We start from the raw sequence: 17,471 nt of genomic DNA, 5'->3' as shown, positions 1-17,471 counted from the left end.
GTCTTATGGCATTACTACAAGTAACATTTTGTAGTTATTTTTCTAATTATAATAATGACAAATAATGGTGCCAATAAACAAATAGCATCAGACATAGTATATTTACAGACATTTCAGTGAACACGCAATCATGTAGAACAAAGGTTGGCACAAACTGAACCTCAGTCAAAAAATTGCTGCTTTAAACAGTTTTATTAACAAAAAATTATTACATCTTATTGTGTTGCAAAAAACTTATTTCATGCCCCTCCAGGGCACTTACTCATAGGCATTTCAGTGAAACCAACTGACAAAAAGAGAGGAGGAAACAACCTTGGGAGTAGTGATGGGTGAATTTGCGCCGTTTCGCTGAAAAATTCGCGAATTTCGTGCGAAATTCTTGAAATGGCGAGAAATTCTTGAAACTGCGCTGGCGTCTCGTTTTTGATGCGGCGTCTCGTTTTTGACTCCGGCGCCCGTTTTTTGACGCCGGCGAATTTTTGCAGCGAATTTTCACTGGCGTTTTGCGAATTTATTCGCTGGCGGCGAATCACACAAATTCACCGCGAATTCGCGCCTGGCGAATAAATTCGCCCATCACTACTTGGGAGAGTTGACACAGGGACAAGGAAGCCATGAAAACAGAACGAGACACCAAGTTACCTTTCATTCCACGTAACATTTTGGTTTTTCAGTTCAAAATATGTATAATGCATCTAGGCTGAACAAACGGGGCAATGATTTCATAATGTTTCAATTGGGGTCATTCCAACAAAAAACTTCTTGGGGTAAGAATTCTCAGGTTTATTTCAAATTCCTCCTATCCCTCCAGCAATTGTATGGAGAATGAGTGTACTACATGATCCTCTATGGATAGTGGGAAATATTAATTTAATCTGTGTAAATAATTATTATGTTTTCTGGGGAGAAGATTGTTGCTGTGAAAATGTACTTCCTGAAATAACAATGGATTGATACTCTAACTTTGCAATGGTTATTTAGCAGAAAGATAAAATGTAATCATGTGAGATGGAAACTGAAGGTTACATGATTTTTAAGGTGAATCCACCTGCAGTAGAACTTGCAGTCTCCTAATTCCTGTTCAATATATTCTAATACAGGTATGAGATCTGTTATCTAAAATGCTTGGGACCTGGGGTTTTCCGGATAAGGGATCATTCCGTAATTTGGATCTTCATACCTTAGAGGGGTTATTTATCAAAGTCCGATTTTATCTCAACATTCTCTGCTACAAACTCCGATCAAATTTGCTCGGGTTTTTTTATGCTAATTTATTATTGCATTTTCCCGAAAATTTGCTTTCGGTAAAAAAGACGATTTTCAAGATTTTTTGGATTTTTCACCCGAAAACTCAAATTTCTTATGCTTTTGGCCGAAAACTTCAGGGTATTGCACAAAACCCAGCGCACATCAAAAAAATCATTAGGACTTCTCCCATTGACTTATTTGCAACCTCAACAGGTCTGAGATGCAAGATTTTCTGATTCAGAAAAATTTGTGATTTTTTAAAAGTCCGATTTTTTATACAAAAAAATCACAAATTTTTCAGGATTTTTGCAGTCAGAGTTTAGTGAATAACCCCTAAGTCTACTAAAAAATCATTTAAACATTAATTAAATCTAAAAGGATTGTTGTGCCTCCAATGAGGGTTAATTATATGTTAGTTAGGGTCAAGTAGAATATACTGTTTTATTATTGTAGAGAAAAAGGGAATCATTTAAAAAATGATTTGATTAAAATGGAGTCCATGGGAGATGGCCATCCTGTAATTCTGGATAACAGGTTTCCGGATCATGAATCCCATACCTGAACTGTCAATGCAGCTGTGTCAAGGGCCACATTTTTAAAATAAATTAACAGGGATTGTATGATAACCAAACAGAACACAATAGTGATATCATTTCAGAGCTTTTCAGAAATAAAGATGCCCAAACCCAGCATATCTCTTCAAAAGAAAACACCTGCCAGCATGTGGTGTGATGATAGACCTTTGATGATAGAGCTTTTCCTGACAATTTCTCATTATAGCAGTGACCCCCAACAAGTGGCTTGTGAGCAACATGTTTCTCACCAACCCCTTGGATGTTGCTCTCAGTGTCCTCAATGCAGGTGCTTTATTTTTGAATTCCAAGCTTGGAGACAAGTTTAAAACCCAAATGAGGAGGAGGGGGCAAGAATACAGAAAGCCCAGTGGAGATCGTGACAACATTTTCTGTAAAATAAATCATCTTTCCCAAAGAAAGGGGATTCTACAAAGAAGTGATAAAGGGCTGTCTTTTTGTATGTTCAATTGAATTGCATTGTTTTGTATTGTTTAATTTTATCTTTAATTGTTTACTTTCTATTGATGCATGAAGCAATTTATTGTATTTGATTTGTTTATTATACCCCTAACCTTCTGCAGTTTATGGAAAACGAATCCAAACAATATTGGTGTAGTTTCACCCCTGTCATTACACAGCAGAACAAATTAGAAGATGTGGGGGAATTTATTTTAAGTATTTATGTTATATATATATTATGTATATTATTATATTAAATATAAGACATTGGGGGTCATTTATAAACTTCGCGCAGGGCAGATTGGTTCGCAAAGTGAATATATTTGCCCTGCGCATGGTTATATTTATAAAGCTGAATAAGAGGCTGCATACAGAATTGCGATTTTTTTATTCACAATGCGAATGTCTTAAAGGGGCTTTATAAATATGTCACAATTCGCAAAGTGCGAATCGTTATGCGCACACTCTGCGACTCAATTACGCCACAACTTTGGTGGCGGATAAAATATTCGCAAAACAGTTTTGCAAACTGCGAATTTAACGCTATTTTCGCGCACAACAACCTCGCACATTGGGTGCGCTCGCGCAAACTCCTGTCTCATTTGCGCGCCATTTGCGAAAATTTATTCACACTGCGAATTCGCAAAAACCGGAAAGACGGGCAGAGCAGTGCAATATATTAGCGCTCAGCAAAAAACATGTGCAATACAACCATTTGCGAAAAATATGCACTGCGCAAACTTTATAAATGACCCCCACTATCTTCTAAAAACACAAAAAAGCAGTGTACGTTAGAGAGAGTTTGAATGCTGAAGGCTGAAAGTTATATTGGGGCACAAGATTAGAGATTAGAGATTTCCAGCCTGAACTGGTTCTCTACAGGCCAAGACAAAGTGAGGCTGAAATGTTTTATTTTAATCAGTGCCATTTCAAATGGGGGAGCTATATTGGCTGCAAAGGGGTCCCATGGGGAGAAGTTGAGTGAGCCCAAGAAATGTTTTTTTGCTGGGGTATCTGGGCACATTAAGGGGCAGATTTATCAAGGGTCGAATTTCTAAGTGGAAAATACTTCGAAATTCAACCATCGAATAGAATCCTCCACCATTTGAAGTCGGAGGATTTTATACATCGTACAATCATACTCCAATCGTACTTCAAATCGTACGATTCGAACGATTTTATCGTACGATCATACGATTTTCCTTCGAATGCAAAAAACTTAGCAGGTCCCCATAGGCTAACATAGCACTTCAGCAGGTTTAAGTTGGCGAAGTATTGAAGTCAAAGTTTTTTTAAAGAGACAGAACTTCGATTATCAAATGGTCGAATAGTCGAACGATTTTTACTTCGAATCGTAGTCGAAGTAAATTCAAAGTCGTAGTATCCTATTCGATGGTCGAAGTAGCCAAAAAATTACTTTGAATTTGCCCCTAAGATACACCACTAGTAACTGTATATTATGTACCTATAAAATATACAATTTTACCATCTACTCAACTGTGCCTCAATTTCATTTAATGATATTCTTAAAGCACTTCTTTACACTAAGTGGGTGATTAATCAATGTTCGAATTTGCATTTTAGTAGTAATTCTAATTATTTTGTGCTAAAACTCAAATTATAATTTTGACAAACATGTTATCCCAGTCTTTGTATATTACCCCCCATTTCTCTTATTCTCATTTTTTGTTCCTCATCATTTATTAAGTATTATAAATAATCAAATGGTCCTTAAACATATATAAACAAATATCGGTAAAACTCCATAATAAAATGAAAGCATTTCCATTTTGCTTTATATCTTTATTATTCAATATCTTTCAATCATTTTCCATGTGACCCAAATAAAAACAGACTTGTAATAGAGCATAAGCAAATACATTTGGGTACAAAATTCAACTATAAAGCTCAATAAAGTAAACAGGATGTCCCACACTGCATTGCACATCTCTCAGCAGTCACAGAGTTAACAAATTACATTGGCATCTCCATATTGTCTCTATTTTTCTATAACAAAGGTCCAGAATTTTCTCTCTTTTACTGCAATACTATTTTCCATGATGGGCAGCCTGACATTAAGGGGCCGATTCATCAAGCTCGAGTGAAGGACTCGAAGTAAAAAAACTTCGAATTTCGAAGTATTTTTTGGGCTACTTCGACCATCGAATGGGCTACTTCGACCTTCAAATACGACTTCGAATCGAAGGATTCAAACTAAAAATCGTTCGACTATTCGACCATTCGATAATCGAAGTACTGTCTCTTTAAAAAAAACTTCGACCCCCTAGTTCGGCAGCTAAAAGCTACCGAAGTCAATGTTAGCCTATGGGGAAGGTCCCCATAGGCTTGCCTAAGTTTTTTTCATCGAAGGATATTCCTTCGATCGTTGGATTAAAATCCTTCGAATCGTTCGATTCGAAGGATTTAATCGTTCGATCGAAGGAATAATCCTTCGATCATACGATCGAATTTTCTGCGCTAAATCCTTCGACTTCGATATTCGAAGTCGAAGGATTTCAATTCCTAGTCGAATATCGAGGGTTAATTAACCCTCGATATTCGACCCTTGATGAATCGGCCCCTAAATGTATATATTACATGACACATCTTACTTATAGGGGAATAGGGAATGTAATATGTGCAAATATAGTAAAGAACAGATGTGCAACTAAATTGTAAAATTACAAATCTCATTTAATAATAAGAATTACAGGATTGGCCAAGTCATTTTACACTAAGGGGGTCATTTATCGCATTGTTTTCTGAAATATACTCCAACCAAATCCACACGGGCTATTTCCCCCTTATTTGTCAATACAAAATTTCTAGTTTGGGAAAAAACTAAAAAAAATGTGAAAATTGTCCGAAAATTCGAATTGTACAAACTTTTCAAAAAACCATGAAATTTTGGATTTTTGCAAGAAACACAGTGCAGATCAGAATATCTTCGGGACTTCTTCCATTAACTTATATCCAACCTCGGCAGGTCTGAGATGCCGGATTTTCAGATTCAAACTTTTTCCATCCTCAGGGTATAATAAACAACAAAAAAATTGTTTTTCACTAAAAATTCGGGTTTTATAGTAAAAAAAAACTATTATTTCAGGATTTTGACATTCAGTTGGCTGTAACTGCACTTATTTAATATAATATTATGCACTAAAAATCCTGGAGTTGCTGGTCATTTGGAACATTATACGAAATTTTACCGTGCACCCGGGTGACATGAAAGGAACGGATATACAAGTATGGGATCCGTTATCCGGAAACCCATTATCGAGAAAGGCCGTCTCTCATAGACTCCATTATAATCAGATAATCCAAAACTTTGAAGATGATTTCCTTTTTTTCTGTAGTAAGAAAACAGTTGCTTGTACTTGATCCCAACTAAGATATAATTAATCCTTGTTGGAAGTAAAACAAGCCTATTGGGTTTATTTGGGGGCAGATGCATCAAGGGTCGAATATCAAGGGTTAATTAACCCTCGATATTCGACTGGGAATGAAAATCCTTCGACTTCGAATATCGAAGTCGAAGGATTTTGCGCAAAAACTGAGATCGAACGATCATAGGAATAATCCTTCGATCGACCGATTAATTCCTTCGTATCGAACGATTCGAAGGATTTTAATCCAACGATCAAAGGATTATCCTTCGACCAAAAAAACTTAGCCAAGCCTATGGGGACCTTCCCCATAGGCTAACATTGGGTTTGGTAGCTTTTAGGTGGCGAACTAGGGGTTCGAAGTTTTTTCTTAAAGAGACAGTACTTCGAATATCGAATGGTCGAATAGTCGAACGATTTTTAGTTCGAATTCTTCGATTTGAAGTCGTAGTCGAAGGTCGAAGTAGCCCATTCGATGGTCGAAGTAGCCAAAAAAACACTTCAAAATTTGAAGTTTTTTTACTTCGAATCCTTCACTCGAAGTTAATGAATTGGCCCCCTAATGTTTACATGATTTTCAAGTAGACTTAAGGTGTGAAGATCCAAATTACGGAAATACCCATTATCCGGAAAGCTCCAGGTCCCGATGATTCTGGATAATAGGTCCAATACCTGTTCATATATATCCCTCTAAAAGATTATGTTTATTTGGAATTGAATATGAGATAAATTCGGACTTTGATAAATAACCCCCTAAGTATAATGCCCAGGATGAATAGCTGGTTGAAGATTAAAGTTAAAATGCAAGAATAACCAGCCTTATTATCGCCTCCTCAGCAGACAGAAGAACAATGACTTGACTGAGCAGGCATATGGAATACCACCAGATTGCACCAATGTAAATGAATACGTTTATAAAGGCAGAAAATTTATGAATGATGAGCAGAATGAGATACCATACACCCTATGAATCTCCTTGTCCTTGGCATGGCAAGTCTAGAAATATAAACATATGAACCATTTGTTACCAGAGGGATGTACAACCCATTACAAAACTCTGAAAAGTGACTTTTATTTTAAAGAAAAGATTGGTTCAATCGTACTGCCACCTGGTCTCAATGTAAGTCATACACAGACAAAGAGAAATGAAAGTCACATTCACAAGGACATCACATTATTTATTTAACATTTCCATTATGGTCATTGTAAGACATAACAAATATGGTCATTCACATTTATTTTAAATGCATTTTTTTTAAAGATTTTAAAACTTGAGTTTTTCATCAAGGCACCATGTCCCCCCCCCACTACTAGTCTCAAAATATGCATTAAAAATTATGTTATTGTGAGATCTTCCTGGTTGCCAGATGTGGTCATGAGACAATTTATAAGCTCTACAAATTCATACTTTCAGTCTTAATTGCATAAGTATGATTAGTTTGAAGAAGTTTATTGCAACATTAGGGTAACAACATGGCCTTCTGCGTTTCGGAAAACATTCCCTTAATCATAGGCATGTAATTATATTGATCAACAAATTTAGAAGCATTCAAAAGAAGAGACAATATTTGCATACTCATGTTAATAGGTCATTGTCCCACCAGGTTTTTTTGGGAGGATAAATTATGAATTGAATTAGACTTTGACATTAGACATTGGTGGCCAAAGCCATGTACTTTCAAATGGGTAAAAAATTAACTGTAAGTTCTGTTTGGTTCATGTGTGGCTGCAACTATGGCCAGCTTTAAGAAGATGGTGTCCACCAATCTTACTCCAACTGCCATATAGTTACCAAGCAGTGCTTAGTAGTGCAAAAGTTATGATAGCATGCATCTTCCAGGGGGAGCAGAAGGGTAACTAACCAGGGTGTCACCCACCAACATACGTGAATTGGCTTGGGGAGGGACAGAGCCAAAGAGGTGCACCAAATTGAGGGCGTGTCCCCTCTTCAGCAGGGAATAAAATACATTATATTAAGACAATTTAGGAAGTGAATATACACTGTAAGATAACCTGTTGAAATGGTATATTGTGAAGTACCAGCAATAGAGAACTGTGCTTTTAAGAACTACTGGGGCTCAAGCTATTGAATAAATGCCTTACATATTAGATAGGAGGCAGGTCTGGACTGGGATTCAAAATAGGCCCTGGCATTTCACTATCCACAGGCCCATATAGCCTCCCCACCAGCCCAATTAATAATGACTGTCTATGGCACCTTACAGCAGCCCCTCTGGCATTTGCCAGAACCCACAGATTGCCAGTCCAAGACTGATAAGAAGGTTTTAATGACAACAAGGGCGTTGTAATGATAATATAACGTTTATCTCTAGATAATTTGGTGATTTTTGGTTACATTAAATGGATGGAACTTGGTCGTTGCAAAGAACCCTGGTGCAAGGTCCACAGTGTTGTAATGGTGCATTAGAACCTCAATCAGCTGTAAAAAAAAAATGACCAATTGCACTGAGAGTCAAGCACCAGGGAATCTGCATATCTCTGTGCTCTAATTAGACATATTCTGCAAAAGTGTTATATTATTTTAAGGGTAAGTAGTTGTCTCATAGTCGCCCTGGCACATCAGGAAGATATCAGAACTGGGAAAATGAGGAAATATATGTAGCATGTAGTTCTTTATTAGAAAACTTGTATTACATAATATCAGCATAATGAATTAACACTTTCATCATAGAACTGCTTGCTTTTTGAATAACCCTAAATGGTTTCATTTTTTTGTGTTCTCAATTCAGTAAATGACATGTACATGTAGCAGGAGTCATATAAACATATAAAGGTGTTCTGTTTGTCTCATGAATTAGACCAGATCTTTGCTGGTGATTCTATCTAGAATGTCAGCTTGATGGTGATAGACCACAAGCCTTGTGCATCATTAATACATTGACAACAGGTTTCAGTGATGTTGTTTCATGTATACAGGTATGGGATCTTACTGACAGGCTCAGCTTAGCCCATGCCTTAAGGCCACTAAAAACACTTAAAAATATAAGTAATGCAAAAGACGTGTTTGGCCACCACGATGGATTTATACATCTTAGATAGCATCAAGTATAAAATGCTTTTTTATTATTTGAGAAAAAGGTAAATCAGGGAAAAATAAAGAATATCTTGTTTAAATAGGGCTGTATGGGAAATTGCATTGCTGTATTTCAGATCCTATACATGTATTCAATAAAAGCTAACATTCTATTGATGACATATTCTCCAAAATAATAGCACATATCCTCTGTGGAAGATTTACAAGCAGGTAAAGGACTATGGGACACTAATTACCGCATAGCCCTATTATAACTATAGCCAGTCTTCAGTGTTCCATATGCTGAATGCATACAATTCCCAGCAACCACTGCTGGTAAAACACAGATCTATGAATACCAAAAATTTGCACTTCTCTCTGGCAAAGAACATATCTCCACTTTTACATTTCATCCCCGCGTGAGCAAGATAACACACAGATATATGTATTGCCATAAAACAAAGGTCACAACAATATTCAGAGCAAATGCAGTAAGTAATTTAGTGGATCAGTAACTCAGCAACTGTAACATTCAAGATGATTTTGAACATGACTGGTTGTCACAATGCACTACAATGACAAATCTGGTAATAGTTTTTTTAAGTTTACATATTGTTATTCAATGCAAAAGAAATACCAGAGACGTTAGATAAAAGAGAAAAAAAAAAGACATAAGCTGCCTGTCTGGTCCATAAAGTATTGGTTTATGGGTGAAAAGGCTTATAGGTAGAGTATCACTTGGAAAGAATGGCTCCTCCCAAATCAATTGATGTCAAACTAGTCATTTTTGTACTTTAGCTCCCAGCCAGATATTAGCTAAAAAAGAGCTGAACACTGTATTTAGCAACTGATGGAAATGACAAATGTAATATCCCTTTCTTTGGGCATCACTTGGTGCATGGCAGAGAAAAGGCTCGGGAAAGACAAATAAGGTTTGTAAATAGAGAAAGACTTGAGATCTACACTATATGGCCAATGGTATGTGTACACCTGTTTATTCCTTATCTTCTTCTAAGATAAAGGGTATCATTAAAAATCGATCATCTATTTGATCCTAATCTATTTTCCACTAGATGTTGGAAGGTTGGTGGCATTTGCTTCCATTAACAAATAAGAGTTTGGTTACTTATGTTGGGAATCAAGATTGACTCACATTGGCATTCCTGTTCATCCACAGGTATTCAGTTTGGTAGAGGTCAGGACTCTGAGCAGCCCAGTCAAGTTCTTCTACTCACATCACTTCAAATCTATCCTGTCCATACAATGAACTTTACTTTGTGCAGGGTCATCATTTTGCTGAAATATTATTTTCCATAATTCCAGGTGAGGTCTACATAGTTTTTAGGGGAAGAAAGGTTTTTAGGTTGGCATGACTTTATTCAATATGTCTCCAACCTTTCAAAGCAGAATGTTAAGATAGCTCCCTGCTTAACAGTGGAATTTATTTTTTATATTGCTTTTTCAAAAGATTAGGTGGGCAAGTCCTGATCATTAATGGCATGTTGGGACACTGGGAGGAAAAGTCTACTTTCTGGACCTACCAACTTTGTCAATGCAATGATTTATAAATTGACTGCATCATGACTAGTCAGGGGTTTCATGGTCAAACCTACCCAATAGCCCACCAGTATTTCTAATATAATCCTGGTGTGGTATTGAACTAATGGCCGGAGCATCAGCTCTGTCATCATGAATGTATAGAGGAAAGAAGAGACCATAAATTGTAAATTATGGCTAGTAATTTGACAGTTGTTTCCAAGTGATACTAACCCATTATATAATCTTCATGAAATCATTCCACTGCATGGGTGTGTCTTATCCTCATCTTAAAATAAGTCTATACAATAAAATATGCTAAAGAACCTATTTACCAGTTATTAGATCACATAACACCTCTTTTAGCATAAGTTGAGCGACTCATATCTGGTCGAATTTTTGCTCAAACTTCTGCTTCCCAAATGTGCTTTCCAGCTGCCCCAGCATGCACCTCTGCATGAGTATCCACATGGTAGAAGCTTTATAAGGGCTGCACTGAGGGTTCAGGCAATGAAAAGCTAAGTATACTCACTGAGGAATTTCCTGAGTATAGTGTTTTCTTGGTATTTATGTGGCTAATCAATAAGCACTGTTTTTGCAGATGGGCTTTGTGAAAGCTTGCCCTTCAATTCTTCCTGGCGGGTGATTTATGCAGTTTTTATGATCCAGACTGCAGAAAACTGCATATATTAATAAGGACACAATCCCTGATTTTAAGAGTCCTGGACAAGAGCCTGAACATTACCAAATAAGTCTGCAGACTTAAATGCTGTCATGATGAGATCATCTTTGGAAACTCTGCTCAAAATGCGGTTTTATTTGGGCGCTCACTTTATTTATAGCCATACATTTAACATTGCTGCAATGGCACTAAGAAGGTCCTTAATGGAACGCTAATCTTAAAGGGAAAGTATACCCCCAATTCTACAACAGCATTTGCTTTGAGAACTAAGCACATCATGATTTCATGCCTTGGTGCCATGTCAATACCAACTTCTATAGCCTTCCAGCACTTCCATCTGTATAAATTTCTATCTTACAATAATCTTCCTTTATAAAGGCAGTGAATTATGCAGCATTCAGATTAATTATGGCCTCTTTACACATATTCTGTCTGTACCTAGGCACCACAAGGGGTGATATTGCTATTTATGCAATGGGAAAATCTCCCAGTGAGTAGTAGCGACATGACAGATCAAACCTAAATGTACAGTAAAAATATAAACATCAACAATATTCTGTACTTATAATAGGCTATGCTCTCACAATTCATTATTTTACTCTACGGTTTGGAAAATAAATAGAATATGGTAGATACATGTACAGAAGATATGTGCTTCCAAACCTTGACTAGATATAAAGTCTATGGTACAAATTCACTAAAGGGCAAATTTTTACCAGCAACCGCTTCGCCACACTTCGCCAGACACAAATTCGTTACGACCACGCTAATTCACTAAAATGCAAAGTTGTGTCTCAGCAGCCGAACGCTGGCAAATTTTTGCTAGCGTTACATTGGCTGGGTGAGCATTTCATATTGAATTTTCTCTAGCTTTAATTTCTACCTAGCGAAACTTTGCTAGCACTCTTGCGCTTGGGTTAATTTGAATAGGGCTGGGTATCTAAAAGTGGTCTTGTTCGCTAGTGATTCGTCCTCTACACCTGTTGGTGAATTGCAGATGTCCCTGCAGGTGAGATTTCTGGTGAATTGTCGCTAGCGACGGCCACTTCGCCCTTTAGTGAATCTGCCCCTATGAGTGCAAGTAAATTAAATGCATGGTAATTTAATATATTGTATCTTATAGTCTATAAAGAGAATGTCTCACACTTATATCTACAAAACATTACACAATACTTTTAATTACAGCATTCCCATTAACACAACAACACAGTTTGTGAACCCCCAAAATAGTTTATGGACCAAAGGCACCTTCTGCTTTACTTTTTTTTTTTTTAACGCTTAAGATGAAATCAGTTGGAATGAACTATCACCGACTCACAAACCATAAACACTGCTCCATTTTCTCTTTTAAACTGAGTCTCCTACTGAATCCAAAGCATCCGATGACAGGTGACGATACAGGTCCTGTAAGATGAAGTGCATTATAGATTTGTTTACCTGTGATGCTTTCATGTCTTACTTGTACAAACAAAAACAATTAGTGGTTACACATTGCAGGGGGGGTGCAGACATTACTGCGCAGATGTTATCTAGTGGAATGACATATGGCAGACATGGTAACAACAGACAGACAAAGAGATGGGGTATAGTTATGCCCATATATTTAGATCTATTTCATTAACATTTATACTCTAAAGCTGGCCATACACATGAAAGAACAATAGGAAGATGGCTATAAAATATTGTACAGTATATTGTAAGGTATCCATCTGTTTGCTTTCAGCCCAATCAGCCAGACATTGTTGACCAGTGTATGGTCACATTAATGTCTATGGAGCTTGCAGACTATAAAGTAGTGATGAAAATCTGTAAATGGCTGTGGGGGTGCTTCCCAGTCACAGTACTGGTGCACATATTTGGGTAGTAGTCTCAGGTTGAGGGCTATTTACAGGATTTGCCAATCCCACTTTCAATAGGAAGCAATCCATGGGGGTCTACAGCATTGATTCCTTAGCAGGAGAAATAATATGTCTACAAGAACCATAGTCTTGAAAAAGGAAGTCTGCTCATACATAGAAAAAGTACAATTTTGCATAATGAAAATAAGATGTAATTCTGCACAACTTTATATACATTTATTACAATTGTCAGTGAGTTCATAATGATTGTGTTGTTATTTCTATTAAACGCACTTTCGATTCCCTGCACTGCTTTTCCTGACTCAATTTTTAGCAGAGCAAAAGCACAGTAGAGTCCTGCGCAGGTATTGGGCAAACCAGTGCCCGACCTGGACCCGAAAACCTGCAAGCCGACTAGCACCCGCCACCCACTAGGCTCTGCTACCCAGACCCACTTCCTGACCAACCTGGCACCCGCAAAACTGGAAGTGACATCACACCAGAGCATATTCCGCTAGGTAGGGTAAAAAATTTACCCACAAACGCAGGGGAAACAACCAGTCCTGCAACTTAGCCAGGTGCCCAGATGGTTTTCCTGCGAACTACCCGCTCAGGCAATCAGAGATTTTTGCCCAAAACCTGACCATATTGTGGATATTTCGTGAGTACCAGACCCTATGCAGGACTCTACAGCACAGGACCTTCTTCCAACTTCGAATAATAAGTACAGCTACTATGGTGACCTTCATTTAGAAATGTGAAAGGTACAATGTGAGTGAAACCTTTATTCTGTTCAATGACTCAATAAAAGAAGTTAAAAAAAAATAAAGATATGTTGACTTGTATTACTGGTCAGTGAATGCTTGTATAGTTTGGCTAAACTCCTGTGCTGAGCTGATGTCAGAGACATCTTAATTTTTGTTTAGGGAGGGAGGTGTTTTGCAGAGAAAGAGACGGGTCAGTCAAGTGGAGGAATAAAAGGCTGATATTTCTCAGACAGTAAAGAAGCAGGAAGCCCAGGGGGTCCGCTCACCATAGAAACATGGAAGTACAAGAAATCCTCAGACAAACACAAGGCTAAAAACCGTAAAAATGTGAAACATTCCAAAAGTACCCCAATTCCTCAGAACACAACTAACACTTAACCCCCCCCCCGATCTGCCTAACCTTTTAGCCATTTCAGGTCATTGTGCCTGATCCTGTGCTTTCAGAAAAAGCCAGAACTTCACAATGTAACTGCTTTTAGATAAACTATTGTATCTCCAACTCACTCATGTAACTGAAGGAGTTGCAGTGGGACTTGGATTTTTACTATTGACTGCTATTCTCATGTGTACCAAGAAGCTGTTATCCTGTGTTAGGGAGCTGTTATCTAGTTGCCATCTCATTGTTATGCTGATGGCCTGCTTGGGGGGGGGGTAAGGGAGGAGTGTGATATCACTCTAACTTGCAGAGCAGCAGTAAAGCGTAAACTTAAGTTTAATCACAGCACATGACTGACAATATGTCTAGCCCCATGTCAGATTTCAAAATTAAATATAAAAAATCTGATTTCAGTGCAGAATTCTACTGGAGCAGCTTTATTAACAGTTGCATTTTGGGAAAAAAACACGTTTTCCCATGATAGAATCCTTTTAAGTCACTAAAGCCATTTTCTTTGCCCGCTGCAGCCATAATAGTAGACAACTGGGTCTTCATTGCATTTTATTAAAGAACCTTAAGCAAGATGGGAAAATAACTGCCTAATTACTTGTAGATAATGTTGGGTACTATATAGTACATTTTCAAGTTAATATTCATTCAGTGCACATATGATATAATGAAGGAATATATAGGGAAGTATTTATCCTGTATTATAAAATGTAAGAATAGCAGAACTCATTGACGAGTTCCATGACCATATAATGGCACAAGGCCAAAGTTCAAGTGCTTTTATACAGGTCACAGAATGCCAACAGGGAGTACTTTATTATTTATTTTATATGAAGGCCATCTCTTAATAGACTTTTTTAAAAATGATTTCCATTTTCTCTGTAATAATAAAACAGTAACTTGTACTTAATCCCAACTAAGATATAATTAATCCTTATTGGAGACAAAAACAGCCTATTGGGTTCAATTAATGTTTAAAAGATGTTTTAGTAGACTTAAGGTATAAAGATCCAAATTATGGAAATACCCTTCTGGAATACCCCAGGTCCAAAGCATTCTGGATAATAGGTCCAATACCTGTATTATAATATTTATGATAAAATTAAATGGAGTTATATTCATGATATCATTTTCACGTCTGAAGCAAAAACATGTTCATGATTAAAAAAATCTGTCTATATGAAAATATATACAAGTTCTACAGGGAAGAGGTGCATTACTTCCCAGATTAAATATAAATTTGGATTACTGCTGTGTAGCAACATGATGGAACATTTCAGAGCAGGTTGTTTAGCTCAGCTCAGTATGTCCTGTACATCTTATTGCTATCAGCAGGAAAAGGTTGCCTACAGAGGAAAAATATTATACAGTAGAGCTGAATTAATTATTTTATCTTGAAACTTTCCAAGTGTGTAATTACTTGAGTACATTAAAGAAAGCAAACTAATGCTAGAGGGGACCGAAGCTGCTTAATATTCCCATGTGGATCCAGCGCATGTGCAACTGTCATTAAAGCAGCCCTGACATCAAAGTCTGGCAAGAGGATTTCTTTTGAGTTGTAGCTTTCACTGCGTCAAAGCAAATCAGCTGAGACTTCTTTTTACAATACAGCAGCAAAGTAAACCATGGTCGGAAAAAAAATCCTGCTCAAAATTGGGGCACACGTTGTTTAATAAAGGCCACAGATTTCTCCCTGGCAGCTCGAGTTGCTAAGCAACCTGGCGGAATGCATACATTTTTCACAGCATTCGCATTGGGTTTTTTTTTCATGCTATAATAAGCTAATGATGGCAAGTTCTCTGGACATCGTGGTCTCTACTGGATAGGTAGATGTCTGGAAAAATATAATACTCTCATATTTATTTAGCAGTTTCATATACTGCAGTCGAATTGACTTATAGACATACTGTATGTATAGTCCCAGGAAATACACTCCTTCGCCCAAAACATCTCCAAGACATTCTGGGAGATGACTTGACCATTTTGCTATTGTTCACCACTGGACATGTGGTAGATGGTCCCAAGTAAACATGTTCACCAAAGGTAATTATGGGCAGGAGGGATAATTTGGCAAACCCTCCAAACTGGATCTTCCATGATAGGCAAGGGAGTATTAACAGCATATAATGAGTTTCACCAGTCTATAACCTTCAGATCATTAGAAGGTAGAGATGTATCCAATCCATCATATTGGGATTCAGGTGAATCCCGATTGTTCGTGAATGATTCGGTCGAATGCCAACTTAATCTAAACCATAATTTACATAGGGCTAGGAAAGTTGAAAGGGAACTGTGTGCACAGTAATTTTTTTTTTAATTAGTTATTTTATACAGGGCTCCTAAAAATACAAGACATTTTAAGTAAAAATCATGTACAAATTTTAATTCTCCTCATTCCATTTTGCTTTTGCTAGAAAAACCTGCCTTTTCACGTAGACATGAGTAATATGTCTGAAGAGACAAGCAAATGATATATATGTATATAGATACACCAGTAGCCTTTATCTTATGCGGATAAAAAGGCAACTTGGCGGAGAGGGACATTTGGATAATCCATTAAGGGAGAAGATGGAAACTTATACCCCTTTTCCTTGAATTTGAAATTCGAAGTCATTTTTTGGTTACTTTGACCATCGAATATGATACTACGACTTCGAATTTACTTCGAATTTGATTCGAAGTAAAATAGTTTGAATATTCGACCATTCGATAATCGAAGTACTGTCTCTTTAAAAAAACTTCGACTTCAATACTTCGCCAAATTAAACCTGCCGAAGTGCTATGTTAGCCTATGGGGACCTTCTAGACCAGTTTTCTAAGTCTTTACACATTGAAGTAAAATTGTTAGATCATGCGCTAAAATAGTTAGAATCATTCGATCGAATGATTTTACTTCGATCATTCGATTGCCAAATTCAGTGAAAAATCCTTCGACTTCGATATTCGAAGTATTTTAATTCGATGGTTGAATTTCGAAGTATTTTTTACTTCCAAATTCGACCCTTGTCTGAAATGGCAATCTCTATTTTAAATGAGCTGTAACCCATAAATAAAATAAAAATGTGCCAAATAAAAAAATGTGATTCTTACCAATTTTACAATATAAACTCTAAACATATTTTCAATGTTTTTTTTTAAATGTGTAAATATAATTGCAATTCAAATTAGTATATGACTGTCCCATGCAATTTTGGCACTGGGTTCTGACGACTGAATGATTACGGATACACTGAATCTAGGATTTGGTTAGGGATTTGGCCTTTCTCAGCAGAATTTGGCCAAATGCAAGTGCTTGGCTGAACTAAATCTGAATCCTTAAAGGGATACTGTCATGAGAAAACATGTTTTTTCAAAACACATCAGTTAATAGTGCTACTCCAGCAGAATTCTGCACTGAAATCCATTTCTCAAAAGAGCAAACAGTTTTTTTTATATTCAATTTTGAAATCTGACATGGGGCTAGACATATTGTCAGTTTCCCAGCTGCCCCCAGCCATGTGACTCTGAAAAACTTTAATCACTCTTTACTGCTGTACTGCAAGTTGGACTGATATCACCAGA

General features: G+C 37.0%; 1 protein-coding gene across 4 annotated transcripts in view; it reads right to left on the bottom strand.

The window, feature by feature from the left end:
- dclk1.L (doublecortin like kinase 1 L homeolog) overlaps window positions 1-17,471 on the bottom strand; it is a 223,019-nt gene that overhangs the window by 66,443 nt on the left and 139,105 nt on the right. The window contains exon 7 of one of the 4 annotated variants that reach the window (XM_041582640.1): window positions 6,826-12,324. The exons of the other annotated variants lie outside the window; for them this stretch is intronic. Within the exon in view, the coding sequence (XP_041438574.1) occupies window positions 12,268-12,324 (57 nt within the window). The 3' untranslated portion in view covers window positions 6,826-12,267. Of the gene's footprint in view, window positions 1-6,825; window positions 12,325-17,471 lie in introns of those variants that run through there. 4 annotated transcript variants of the gene reach the window in all.

This window comes from Xenopus laevis, chromosome 2L (genome assembly GCF_017654675.1).
Source record: "Xenopus laevis strain J_2021 chromosome 2L, Xenopus_laevis_v10.1, whole genome shotgun sequence".
Classification (NCBI taxonomy): Eukaryota; Metazoa; Chordata; class Amphibia; order Anura; family Pipidae; genus Xenopus; species Xenopus laevis.
Note: the sequence above shows the minus strand (reverse complement) of the source record. Positions and strands in the feature narration are given on the sequence as shown.